This window comes from Gavia stellata, chromosome 2 (genome assembly GCF_030936135.1).
Source record: "Gavia stellata isolate bGavSte3 chromosome 2, bGavSte3.hap2, whole genome shotgun sequence".
Lineage (NCBI taxonomy): Eukaryota > Metazoa > Chordata > Aves > Gaviiformes > Gaviidae > Gavia > Gavia stellata.
In genome coordinates this window covers 19,480,831-19,494,570 of record NC_082595.1, presented here as the reverse complement: position 1 = coordinate 19,494,570, position 13,740 = coordinate 19,480,831, and the positions used below count along the sequence as shown (strand labels likewise).

Genomic DNA, 13,740 nt, shown 5'->3' with positions numbered 1-13,740 from the left:
CTCCTAATCCCACTGTCTCATAGCACTGGAAATCTCCTGTATTCTTATCCAGTTTCCAAGTATACCTCTTTGTAGAGGTACAGGGAACAGCAAGGCGCCGCCTTTCACTACACTGTAAAATGGGGATCTTCCCAACACGCAGCTAACACCACTGCCCTCTTCTGAGTTCCAGTTTCCAGAGATATGAAGGTCTTCTTATTCAGCAATTATTTGATGACTGATCAAGATAATCTCCTTCTCAAACACATGCTTGTGAATTTTAATTGCTCTAAATATAAAAGAAAAATCTCTCTTTAAAAAAAAAAAAACAAAAAACCAAAATCACTGACATTAATTCCTTTCGGCCTTCATTAGCATTGGGGAAACAAACACTAGAGATTTCTTCTTCCTATCTTCATACTTGTAAGAAAAATACGAATACGGCTTAGCACATACTTAAAATAACAAAACGTGTTGGAATATTCAGACTTTCCTTTTGCTTCTTTAAAAGCTGTGCTCTGCTCTGGCATCCAGAATCCTTGATTCTGAGATAACTGGATCAGAGCCTGTTTTCAATGGCTTATTCCTTCTTATCGAGGATGTATTTACCTTGGATCTATCAGCCACAGGGATTGTACTTAATACCAGCTGCACTTTACCAGAGAGAAAAGGATGGCTGAAACTTTGCTGATGTTCGATTCTCCATTCTGCCATGGGCAAATCACTTAATCTCCATCTCATTTCCCCACATGCAGAGTGGAATAACTGTAAGCAACAGAGGCATTGTAAAGGTGAAAGTTCATAGATATTACAGTGATGAGAAACACATAAACCCACAAGAAATCCTACTTGTGCACTCTGAGGGGGATTTTCAGGGTCTAACAACTGCAGTGGAAATGCCCCAGACCAGTTAAGGTTTCTTAAGAGCCCAGATGAATTCACCGGACTGCCAGGGGAGTTCAGTCTCCCATCCCCAGCTGCTCTTGCTGCTCAGGTTGCTTTTGGGAGCCCCAATTTCTCACATTTCTGCTATTTCAAGGGATGATCTGAGTGAGGATAATCCATTATCTGCTCAAGGGTCAGAAGGCTCTGCAGAGGGATCTGGACAGGCTGGATCGATGCGCTGAGGCCAATCGGATGAGGTTCAACAAGGCCAAGTGCCGGGTCCTGCACTTGGGTCACAACAACCCCATGCAACGCTACAGGCTGGGGGACGAGTGTCTGGAAAGCTGCCCTGCAGAAAAGGACCTGGGGGTGTTGATTGACAGAAAGCTGAATGTGAGCCAGCAGTGTGCCCAGGTGGCCAAGAAGGCCAACAGCATCCTGGCCTGTATCAGAAACAGTGTGGCCAGTGGGAGTAGGGAGGTGATCGTGCCCCTGTACTCGGCACTGGTGAGGCCTCACCTCGAATACTGTGTTCAGTTTTGGGCCCCTCACTACAAGAAGGACATTGAGGTGCTGGAGCGTGTCCAGAAAAGGGCGACGAAGCTGGTGAGGGGTCTGGAGCACAAGTCTTATGAGGAGCGGCTGAGGGAACTGGGGTTGTTCAGTCTGGAGAAGAGGAGGCTGAGGGGAGACCTCATCGCTCTCTACAAATACCTGAAAGGGGGTTGCAGAGAGGTGGGTGTTGGTCTCTTCTCCCAAGTGATGAGTGACAGGACAAGAGGAAATGGCCTCAAGTTGCACCAGGGGAGGTTCAGGCTGGATATTAGGAAAAATTTCTTTACTGAGAGAGTGGTGAAACACTGGAATAAGCTGCCCAGGGAGGTGGTGGAGTCACCATTGCTGGAGGTGTTCAAGGAACATGTGGACGTGGCATTGTGGGACATGGTTTAGTGGGCATGGTGGTATTGGGTTGATGGTTGGACTTGGGTGATCTTACAGGTCTTTTCCAACTTTAGTGATTCTGTGATTTATTAAACTTCGCGAGAGACAGCCATTCTTCACTCTAATTCTACCAATGCCTTTTTCCACCGTGCAAGGCACACAACAAGCACCAGAAAGTGAAACGGCATTTGTAAGCAAAAGCCATTTTGCCACGTTTCTAAAAAATCTGTCTGGATCACATCTTTGTTTTTTCTTTTTATTTCATCACAAAGGCACAGAAGAGATGCACAAGATTTCCATCCACATTTATTTTAAACAATTTACACCAATTAGTGAAGGACCATTTCCTTCTGAAACAGGAGCAGCAACAGCAAGCAGCTACTCTTTTATTAAATGTCCACCTGCAGACATCCTAAAGCCTTTCTCACAGCTTGACTTTAGCTTTCAATGTTATGTCAGTTCTTCTTTAGGCGACATTTGCTAATTTGTCTTTAGAAACTACCATTCTTACTGCATCTTTGTCAATTGCTGTCCTCACCCTGCCATCATTTCCATTTACATGAACCCAGCAAAAGTATCTGCACACCATTTGTCCTACACTACAGCTCACAACAGAGAGAACCACAAGCCAGCACATCAGCCAGATGGATTTTTAGTTACGTCAGTGGTATCTCCCCTTTGAAAGCTAAAGCAAAGGGATAGCAGCCGATACCACGTCCACGAGTGATTTGCAGCACGAGTGAAAGGAGCAACAAGAAAGCAAGAGGCTGGCCAGATTGATAAAAGCTGCTTGAGATCCTTGCTCGCCACCTTGCTGTACCCTCTCCCTGGAGTCTGCAGCCCAGCACAGAGCTGTGACCTGCTCAGAGAGCAGTGCTGGTGACTCCAAATCACCAGGCCCCTCCAGCACCGTGGCTGTCCTGCCTCATTTACAACCACTGAAATATATAACTGCGTCTACACTGCTGTTCATTACTAGCACGATACTAAGAACACAGAGTGCTTTACAGAAGCGTACAAAGGGAGCATCCTTCTCAGCGGGGTTTGAACATTACTAGACCGTAAAGTTCTCTGTAGATTTTGGGAATACAGTTACACAAGCATATGCTGGCGTAACCATATTGCTTAGTCTAGAAGAACAAGTAGAAAATTCAAAGAACTAATAATTTATGTTCAGCTGTCTCTCTCTCTAGTTCCCCGGCTAACTTCAAGCATTTCCCTTTGCCAGCCATGGACCAGATTATTTAGGCATTAAAACTATGGTATTAGTCAGAAGCTGACCTGGAATACAGCACGGCCAATGCACCGGTGCAAAGAGCTCCCTGTAGGCAGCCACGATGCTCAGAAGAGAACGTTGCACTAAGCTAGGACCCCTAAGTCACATTTTCCCAAGAGCCAAAGCACCAGCATCAAATCAAATACCTCTGCTGTGGCACCCTCAGCTCTGCTGCCTCACAGAGCCAAGGAGATCTATCGCAGCACTAATACCCTCACCTGAACGTATTCGAGGCCCTGATAGCCAGCTGCCACCTTGCTGTCATCTTTTCTCCTCCTGCCAGACCAAAGCCATGCACGAGGGTCCCTCATACCTCTTCAGATTCCTTTAACCCTACGTTCTTTTTTTTTCCCCTCTAAACCAAAAACAAACAAAAACGCCAAATGAAGAAGAACAAAAAAACCCCACCCCAAAACACAACCATGCAGGTATCTGAATAAAAAAGAAATTGAGATCATGGTTGAAAAGCTAACTCAGGATTTAAGAGGTCTGCACTCACTTCATTATGTGATCTTGCATGAGAAACAGACAAGATGCTCCTGGAAGGAAAGAATAGCACTTTCCCACTCCACACGAGTATTACAAAGGAGGGAGGGGGGGAGAAAGGATCATGAACTGCTTGGGTACAGTGTGACAGAGCTTCAGACCCTAACACAAACCAGAGAGGGACGCAAAGCAGCACACAAGCAGCCGGCACCGAAAAAACTGGAAGCAGCACCCCAGACCCGGGCGTTCACTCCCGCGAACTTCGGCCTCGCTCCGGCCCTCCGGCACACGCCGGGAAGATGGACAGGCGCGGTTCTCCCCAAGTCCACCAAGGTGGAAGCGGAGAGGACGAGCTGCCCCCGGGCTTACTTGGCGCTCAGCCGACGCTGCCGAGCCGAGGCCGGCCAGCCCCTCCCCCGGGGGACGCGCCGCCAACCCGCCCCACGCGTGTCCGGCAGCCGCGCCCCTGCGCCGCCGGGAGGCGGCCGCTCCCAAAGCGGCGCTTCGGTTTCCACGGAGTTTGCCCCGAGCAAGTCCCGGCACCCCCCCGCGGCCCCCCCCCGGGGGAAGGGGCGCACCCCCGGGGCACTGGGGCGGTGCAACGCCTCCCTCTGCCGGGCAGCGGCGGAGCGGCACGGCCCCGCCGCCCAGATGTGCTCCGCAGCCGCAGCTGGAGAGGAGCCCGCAGGCAGGACGGTGACGGTGGGGCAGCTTCCTTCCCCTTTCCCTTGGGCGGGAGAGAAAGCAGGAGTCGCCTGCAGCCGGCGCGTTGCACCTGGGCAGAGGTCAGGAAAACAAGCGGGGAGTCGAAGCCTTAGTTCCAAGAAACACCTGACACGGGGCATGTAAACTGCCTCCCAACAAGTCCTGTCCCCGCTAACCTGTTGGTAACAGCCCTTCTCTGACTTAACTTTTGTTGAGCCAGGATCAGCTGATGCCAGGATCTCCCTTTCCCGGCTCCACTTCTCAAGTACTTTCCTAGCTCTTTAATGCAGCGCTTTTGATCGTCAGCTCCATGGGTCATCACACGTTTAATTTCTTCTTTTAAACACAAAGCAAGTGCTTGGCTGTAAAAAACCAAACTTCTGTTGTTCCTTCAACCCCCTCCCCCAAATAAAGGGTAGATGAAAGCTTTTTTCTTTTCAAAGCAAGTATTGTGGATCCTAACAGAGTAGGGGTCTCACCAGTTAAACATGGGCACAGAGACATTCAACATGTACACCCTTCTCTTCCACCCCTTCACAGCACATCACTCTCTCTGGTGGATCCTGGAGGCCCTGCCAGATCTGCATTCTGCTGTGCAGTGTCAGCGCCATATCCCCCCCCTTCCTCCACAAGCCTGGGGGACATTGCAATGTTTTCCCCTTCTGAATTTAAACCCGTGCAACACCAGCAGCTGATGATTGGCAAAAGGTGACTGGGACACAGGCGTTCACCTTGACTGCTTGAGAGCAGAAGTGGTCTCAAAGTTTTCTTAATAGTTTCAGTCTACATAAGACCTGGGCTACCAGGTATAGCCTAAAGAAACCCACATTGTATTACCAGATGCAGGTACCCACGGCATATCTGAGAACAAACCAACATTTTCCACTGTGTCTTGTCCGGAAGGAGCTCATCACAAGCTGAATGCTCATCTTCCCAACAGCGAGATGCAGCCCACTCTGAAGACACAACACAGCAACCCCCTGCACAAAAAACACCAACATCTCACCTACCCTGATGAGAATTTCACCAGTGAACGGTCTCTCCAGAGCTACACAGGCAAACCAGTTGACTGTGGACTTACCCTATGCTGGCTAAAGAAACATTTTGCAGGTAGGGTTCAGGACATTTCCACAAACAGAGTAAGAAACACCCTCCACCCCAGACAGTCTTTCACTAGCAGAAATGCATCTCTCTCTGTTGCTTTTGCCAGCCCACTGACATTCAAGCACTGTTCAAGAAAGCAGAATAGCAGCAGCTCCAGTCAAAACATAGGCAAAACAGTAGGGCTTCTAGTTCATGGGAAGTGTCACAAGATTTCTGAGTTTCCAGCATGGAAGTCACTTTGCCTTGTTACTTAAAAATACGAACAGCAGCCTCAGCAGCACAACATCCCTTACTGCCACTGCTGAATTGCTGTCTGACTACTCAGCCTCCAAGGCCATCTTTTGCTGCATCTTCCACTTACTGGGAGCCACTTACTATATCTCCCTCCCCTATCTCTTAAGCTCATCTGAAATACCTATCTATATTTCAAAAAAATCCAGTGCAAACCAGACATGGTGATAATTTTTAAAGTTATGCTGCTCATGTCAAATTATTCAACATCTGTCTTCATGTTCCCACAAAAATTAGCATAGGATGGTGGTTGCTGATGACACCTATAGTGAAATATTTTGACTTCTACCAGCAAGTTGCAAACAACCTGTCAAGAGGATAATGTCAGTTTTCTAGTACTGCATATTAAAGCCAATTGAGGGCTTATCTGGTGCGTGAAGCTACTGACCTGACCTAAAAAGAGAGACTCTGGTGTCACAGGAGGGTGAATCTGACACACTACAGCTGGAAAACAGCAAGGCACACTGAAGCACAGGGCTGGACAGGTTTAATGCCTTGACTTTAAAGAGCTGCTAAAGAACTATGCAAATCTTGGACAGACCCAGTCCTTAGGTGAAACTATTTCTATAGCCCTCCAGTTACAAAACTCATTCCTGTAACCAAAAGGCTACAGCCTAAGCCACCATAGATTTAAGGGCTGGACAACAGGGAGAAATGGCTGAGCACAAAGGATGTGTGTACATGTGTGAATATGTATACACACAAACAAATAGATATAGAGATAGGTGTATGTATATATATATATATAGTCTGGAGGACCACTGTGCTGTGCTCATACATCACCTTTCCAAACAGAATCAGCCAAGAAGTGGCTCACAGGAGCCAGCTCCACCGCTGCTTTAGCCAGCAATCTGCTCAGCCATTTCTGAGGGAACAGGGTTGGGCACAGGGTGCACTGAGATAACAGGAAGATAGCTGGTAGCTCCTTGTCTGGACTCCCGCTCCCACTGGCAAAACAGCTATAGGCAGAGGCAGGGGAGAGGGACTGATCCAGGTTACCAGGCTCAAGGCTAACATTAGAGTGTGTCTGTGCACCCAGAAATTGGCAGCAAAAGATGGGCACGCACACAGGTTGCAAGAAGGTGTGAAGCATCCTGCATTGAAAACTCTAGGAAAAGAGGCTTTTACTTTACAGGTAAAAGGAGCAGGAAACAGATCATGTCATGTGTACATGAAATGAAAAAGCACAGATGTTTGTGGCCTAAGGCCAGGATACGCTTTACCATGACACTCCTCCATCGCAGACGCAAGAAAACATTCTTCCACTGGATTTTTTGGCTGCCCGTAGTGGCATCTCATGAGTGCTTCAGTGTGATGGTGTCTCTTTAAAGAAAGAGCTTTACTAGGTCCTTTATTCCCCACCTCGGAGGCCAAGGCAGGACTACTCTGTACTGCAAGTGCTTCTCCCCTGCCAGTTTCAAGTGCCTGAAGTAACACAGCCCATCCAAACCCTTTGATCACGGTGCCAGGCAGCTTTCCCTGATGCCCAGCCTAAAGCTTCCTTTTATTCCCTTCACATCACCTTGCTGTAGCCCCTCATCACACACTGTGATGACCCTTCCTGAAACGCCTTTTCTGCAGGTAAACTATGAGAGGCAGGGGACAAAACATCCCAGTCTTTTATTCAGCCTGAAAGGCTGCTGCTGATCAGCTGGACTGTGCTACTTGCAAGACAACTCAGAAATGTTAATTATATGCTGCATATAGAGTAAGCAGAGCAGCAGCCCTGTGCACGCTGTGAACCAGAGCTACACAAGTCCCAAAGTCTTGCAAGGCTGACTAGGAAGCAAGAGGTGCACTCCTCCCTTTGGAAACACTCCCTATTCTCCCCATCAGTCTAATTTATAGTCTTTAAGTGTTGATAACTCCAAGCCCGGAAGGGCAAGTCCCCTTTCTCCTTACCTCTTCCTCCCTCCCCCCAAATCCTGACATTTGCTAGAGATCTGCTACAGCTTGCTGCTTGTTGACCAGCAGCATTAATGCACCAGGATTGAAAGGCACATGCAGTTTGGGAAATGGGGTACCACAAAAGGCTAATAAAAGTTGCTCTTGGCAGTCTGCTGAACTGTCTTCTGTATCAGGCCAGCCTTGTCTTATTGCAACAAACAAGGCTGAAAGGGTAGGATCAGCTAATGAGAAGAGGGTTTCAGACACACTTCAGTCATTACAACAAATGCCAATTTATATAACAAGCCTCTTCAGGTAGCAGGCTAAAAGCACCTTGAGTCCTAATTAAATTGCACCTCCATTGCAAATGCTCCTTTCCCAGAAACCCCCTTACACACATTTTATTTATACCATTCATCTCAATAAACCTCTCCAACAACTCCGCTCTCCTAGACAGAGGTCTTTTGTGTGCATCCATGTGGGTGTATTATTTAAAGGGTACATCACATGGATACTTTATCTCATTTAATCTGATTTAATCTCAGCAGATTTACTAAAGTAAAATGTATTTAGAGACCCATATAGATGCCTTTCCCCATCTCCATTGCCATAAATAATTATTCAAAAGCAGAAAAACAGATATGAAACATGATACTTGAGTTCCCATAATTTCTATATTAAGTGCCACATGAGACTGACATTCACAACACAGAATGCTCAAGAACAGATTAAAGCTATGGCAAGAGACTAACATTTAGGACAAACTGAAGTGGAGGGGGACAGTAGGACTAGTTTCTAATCCTGCTTTATTTATCCTTGCAAATATAACGGTATCAATCCAGCTCTGCTTGAGCCATCAATAACAGCAATCTCTCATCCAAACAAACAGTGCTGGCTGCACAAGGCATGAAATCAGTGCAGGGTAGTGGACTGAAGGCAGGATTGGGAAAGACAATATGAAAACTCTTAGTCACCGTAGAAGTTTGCGGTGTGCTGATTCCATGAGACACTGCTCTGGGCTGCACTCAGGGACAGCTGCGTATTAAGGCTCCTGATGGTCTCAACAGAGAGTTTGAAGAGGTAGGGGAGGGGAGAGGAGGGAAGAGACTGGATTTCTCCATTGTGTAGAGAATAGATACAAGTAGTGTACCATTTTGGCTTAAAAGGATGCCTTCATCTTAGTGCATGTCTATATCTGTGCTTTCTTTTGTACACAGCTTCTCCAATATCTCTTTGAGAGAAAAAGCCAAAAACATCAGTAAGTTATTCTGAAGATCTAATTTAGCAGTAACTCTATCAAATGCAAGTTCACTGAATTGGATGAAAAAAATACAACAGGTAACCTTCTAAGGCACATTTAAACAAAACCAGTTTTAAGCTGTCCCTCTTGCTACGATCCTGAGCAGAGAGGACATGCTACAGTGACAGCTACTCAACAGCAAGCGCACTGAAACAAAATAAAAAAAGTTCAGCTAGAGGCAGATTACTTGTTTAAAAGTATTAAATAACCTGCCCTGACCAGGTTTCTGTACCACAAACTCATTCTACTCCTCATCTTTCTAGCCTTCGGAGGGTCCTACAGTTTTCCTCTGGACGTGCAGACTGAGAGAAAACACATATACAGGGAACAAGAGAGAAAAAAGGAAGGGAGCTAAACACCCTCTATTTAAAATGGTTATTTTACAAACCGGACCCAAACTCAAATTAACATCCCAGCCCTTAAGGAGAAAGGAGGAATTGTTTCCATTAAAGAAATACATCATTAAAAAGTGACCTACAAAGACTTACCCATAGTCAGTGAGACTGAACTGATCTTTGGCAGAGCTCACACAAGAGACTGGCTGCGTGCTGTTAAAAAAAGGGGGGGCGGGGGGGCTGGATTCTCTCAGTGGGGTCTCTCTTCAGAGCTCAGAGAGCTTGGCTTGTTAGAAGCAGAGGCATGCCTTCCAGAAGGACTTTACAGCAACGCACAACGGACTTGTAAGCCAAGATAAAGCCGGCTTGTTATGAGAGGCAAGTCTTGTGGGTTGCTTTTATTTATTTTTTCCCAGTGTATTGGAAATGCAGATCTTGTAAAGCAAGAATTAAGAGAGGGCTGGGAGAGGGAAAGGGGGGCTGCACGGCTGGCTAAAGTAAATCCCGGCTGTTCTCTCGGCCCAGGGCTTGTTCTCAGCGGGGGCACAGGGTGCCATCCCCAGTCTCTGCCCTCGGACGCTGAAGGGCTGCGGCAGCCAGACCTCTCAGGAGGATACCCGAGCTTGCCATTTGCCACCCTGCCTGCAAACAAGGAGGGGAAGTAAGCACCATAACGGCAATAATAAAAAATAATAATACTAAAAGAGGAAAAAAAAAAAAAATCAAGCAGCTCGACATCAGCTCTGCCACGGTCCACCCCCACCCATCGCCTCAGTCTTAAGAAGAAAAACGGCACTAAAGTTCAATAGGGTGCAAAAGGAGCCTTCCCCCGCGAGGGGAGGGACCCCGGCGGGGCTCGCCGTGGGTTGTGCGGGGGGAGCCGGGGCAGGGCGAGGAGCCGGCCCGGGGGGGCGGGCAGAGCCGGGGAGCGCTGCCCCCGGCAGCAAGGGGGACAGCCGGCACCCCGGCACGGAGCCCCGGAGAGGCGGCGGCAGCCGCCCTCCTCTTTGCCTCCCCGTGCCGGCGCTCCTGCAAGGAAGCAAAGCCGCAAGGGCAGCGCGGGGAGGGGATCCTCCGCCCTCCCCCTGCCCCAAAGAAACTGCAACTCAGAGGTGCTCCCAGAGCCGCGCTGCCGCGTTTCGCACGTCGGCATCAGCGCGGCATCCCCACGCGAGGCGGGTGGGGGAGCGGGGAGGCATCGGCGCGGCATCCCCACGCGAGGCGGGTGGGGGAGCGGGGAGGCATCGGCGCGGCATCCCCACGCGAGGCGGGTGGGGGAGCGGGGAGGCATCGGCGCGGCATCCCCACGCGAGGCGGGTGGGGGAGCGGGGAGGCATCGGCGCGGCATCCCCACGCGAGGCGGGTGGGGGAGCGGGGAGGCATCGGCGCGGCATCCCCACGCGAGGCGGGTGGGGGAGCGGGGAGGCATCGGCGCGGCATCCCCACGCGAGGCGGGTGGGGGAGCGGGGAGGCAGGGCCGGGCCCGGGGTCGCTCCCCGCGGCAGCTCTCGCTCCCCCCGGCTCCAGGCGCGGCCAGCCCGGCGGCAGCCTCGCCAGCGGTCCCTGCGTGCCATCGCGGCGGAGTCGTAAATCGGAGGCGGCCAGGGGTTACGGCGAGGAATTACGAGGTAGCTACAGGCGCTGGAAGCCCTGTTGCTGCATAAATCTCTCCGCTCAGGCTGAGACGAGCTTCGCCGGCATCATTGACTTCCTCCTGCAGGTGCTTTTTAACTTTGATCCCACCGCCACCGTCTTCGCCCTCCCCCCCACCAAACAGCGGCCGCGACAACGTCTCTTACCGTAAACCCCTTGTCCCCTGCTGTACACCGGCACCAGAGACAGGAATAAAAACCAGATCATCTCCATCTTCAAGGCAGAGCCTTCATCGCCGGCGAAGAAAAGCAGCCAAAACAGCCCAGGCAGCATGGGGCGGGGGAGCGAGGAGCAGGCGAAAGCCTCCCGAAACGCCGCCCCATGCGCCCCGCTCCGCGCCGGGCACCGGCGCCCCTCGGGAGGAGGAAGGCAATCCCCCCGCCGGGGCCGCCTGGGGATAAAATTTAAAAGGAAAAACAAAACCAAAAAAGGGGGTGGGGGGGAAGAGGGAGAGTGCGAGGGAAGGAGGCAGGGAGGGCAGGACAGCGGGGCGCCGCTTCCCGCTTCCCCTCGCCAGGTTGCTCGAAGATCTCCAGGAAAACGGGCAGCCGCGCCCGCACTCGGGGTACGGGGAAAGGCCAGCCCGGGGACACCGGGCCGGCGCCGGCCAGGGGCAGGAGCAGTGCCCGGGCCAGCCCAGCGCTGCCCCCCGGCCCCTGCGGGAAAGGGGGTTTCTTTGTTCAGCGGGAGCGCTGCCCGAAGTCCCGCGCTGCCCGAAGTGCTGCCAACTGGGGCCAACTTGGGAGAGTCCTCTCCCTCCCTCCTCCCGACGAGGCTCTGGCCGCAGCCCCAGAAGCGAACGGGGGGAAGGAGAAGGAGGTGGAGAAAAAGGGGGGGAAGCGAGGGTGGGGGGGGTAGGAGCTAGCTGCTGAAAGGCGGAGGGAGGGATAGGTGATTCTCTCTCCTCTTTTCCAGATCTTCTGGGGAGGGGATTGTTGTAATTAATCAAATCCAGGAATAATTTTTTTTTTTCTTTCAAGCGGCTCCCAAGAGCTCCCCCAGCTGCACTGCATCGCCCCAGCCAGCCTGAAGGGAGAAGCAAACCAGGAGCAGACAGACCACGCACCCTCGCTCCGCCTGCAGCTCAGCCCGGCTCTCCTCGCCTCCTCCCCAGCCCGCCAGGTCCTTCTCCCTTCAAAACTTTCCCTGACGTTGGGTGCCGGGCTCGGGCGGGTGCTTCGCCGCCGCCGCTTGCCTGCTCCGCCCGCCTCGCAGATGATTTGCAGCTGTAGAGAGGTCTGTGTCGCTCTCCCTCGACGGCTGCCAGAGCTCCTGGTGGGAATTTACAGGGGCTGCAGCTGGAAGGGAGCCGACGAGGAGGGACAAGAAGCTGGAGAAAGTTGGGTTACTCCTGCCAGACGCCGGCTGGAAACCGCTTGGCAGGTCCCTGCCCCACTGCTTTTTTCTGAAGCGCCAAAATCTCCTGCAAAAGTTGCCGGGAGCGTCACCGCTCCGCAGCCGGTCTCGGGGCGCTCCGCTCCGCCAACCCCCGACAAGGCGCCCGGGGGGGGCACCGCACCAAGCCCCGCCAGCCGGGCTGGCCCGGGGCCGCCTCACCCCTCCCTGCCTGCCGGCTCTGCTGGGCGCGCTGTATTTTCTCCCCCTTCGGCTTTCCAGGTTTTTCCCCTCCCCTCTTCATCATTTCATTCCCCTTCGGTTAAAGAGAAAAAAAAAAAAAAGAGCCAATTAAAGCGGCCGTGCTCGGAAGAGCCCTGCCTCCTGCCCAATTCTGCGAGCCTCCCCTCGCCCCGGCCCCGTCAGAGGCAGCACCGCAGGGCTGGGGAGGAAAAGGGACTTGCTTCGGGAGGAGAAATGACCTGTCGGCCTGGGGTCCCTCCAACCTCAGGACACTCGCGGCAAGGTCGGCTTCTCCCGGCTGGGACCCGAGATGCGAAAAGCCGGGAGGCGGCGGGGGGCTGGGAGGGGGGGCGCCTCCTGGCTTGCATGGGGGGCGAGCCGGGGGTGGGGGCAGCGCAGGTTGCCGAGGGGGGGGCTCTTCTGTGCAGGCGCTGTCCGGTGCCAGCAAAGTTTTTTGGGGCCCCCCAGGTAGGTTTCAGGCTGGAGGGGCTGCCTGTGCATGCTGCTCGGGAGCAGCGGGGCGGGGGGCCCCGGTGGGGCGTGGGTGCTGTGCGGGTCCCCGGGCCGGTGCGTGCCTGTGGGATCGGCCGTACCCGTGGGACTGCTGGCCCTGGGCTGGGCTGATGCGAGCACACAAAACCCGGAGCGGGGGAGCTGTGCGTTTCCCCCCGCGCGGGGCCCGGGGCGAGGCCTCCGGCCGGGAGGAGGAAGGAGGTGCTGCGCGACCGCCCCGGGCATCACCACCGGCACCGAGGGGCTGCGGCAGCGCCCCGGGAGCGCCGGTGCGGAGCCTTGCTTTGCCATCCCTGTCTCCGTCTGCTTTGCTAGGGGGATAAAACGCTGCTTCGTGGGAGCCTAGACCCGCTCGCCCCGCGGGGCTCCGGAGCCGGCGAGCCCACCCGTGCCTGGCTCGGGGCCGTAGCAATGAGCCCAGACCGTAAAGCGGAGCCAGAGCCGTGGAAACCCCTCTTAGCGGGGCGTACTGCTCCCCGGCAGCCGGTGGGCTCTGGCACGCCGCTCTCCCGGCGCTGTCCCCGCTGATGCTCCCGGGGACGGGCTGATGCGCCCCTCCCTTAGCGACACCGCGTCCCCTCCGCCTCTTCCCCGGGGCTGGTCCCTGCGCGCCCTCCCGCCTCGGCCACGCGTGGGCTTGGCGGCCCCACGCCGCTCATGGTGCTCCTCTGCTGCGCGCTGCCCCCGGAGCTCCCGGCCCTGCCCCGCGGCTCCGCATCGGTGTCCGCTCGCCACGGTAGGCAGCGAGAGGTGCCGTACCCGCAGGGTAAGCGGACGGAAAGACGTACCCCAGCAGGCACTGAGTC

The 13,740-nt window shown here is 53.2% G+C and overlaps 1 protein-coding gene across 1 annotated transcript in view; it reads right to left on the bottom strand.

Annotated features, from left to right (window-relative positions):
• MDGA1 (MAM domain containing glycosylphosphatidylinositol anchor 1) overlaps nucleotides 1-11,116 on the bottom strand; it is a 145,297-nt gene extending 134,181 nt beyond the window's left edge. Inside the window, exon 1 of the mRNA XM_059835659.1 lies at nucleotides 10,990-11,116. Coding sequence (XP_059691642.1) covers nucleotides 10,990-11,116 — 127 coding nt within the window. The remainder of the gene's footprint in view (nucleotides 1-10,989) is intronic.
• Between the last annotated feature and the right edge of the window lie 2,624 nt (nucleotides 11,117-13,740).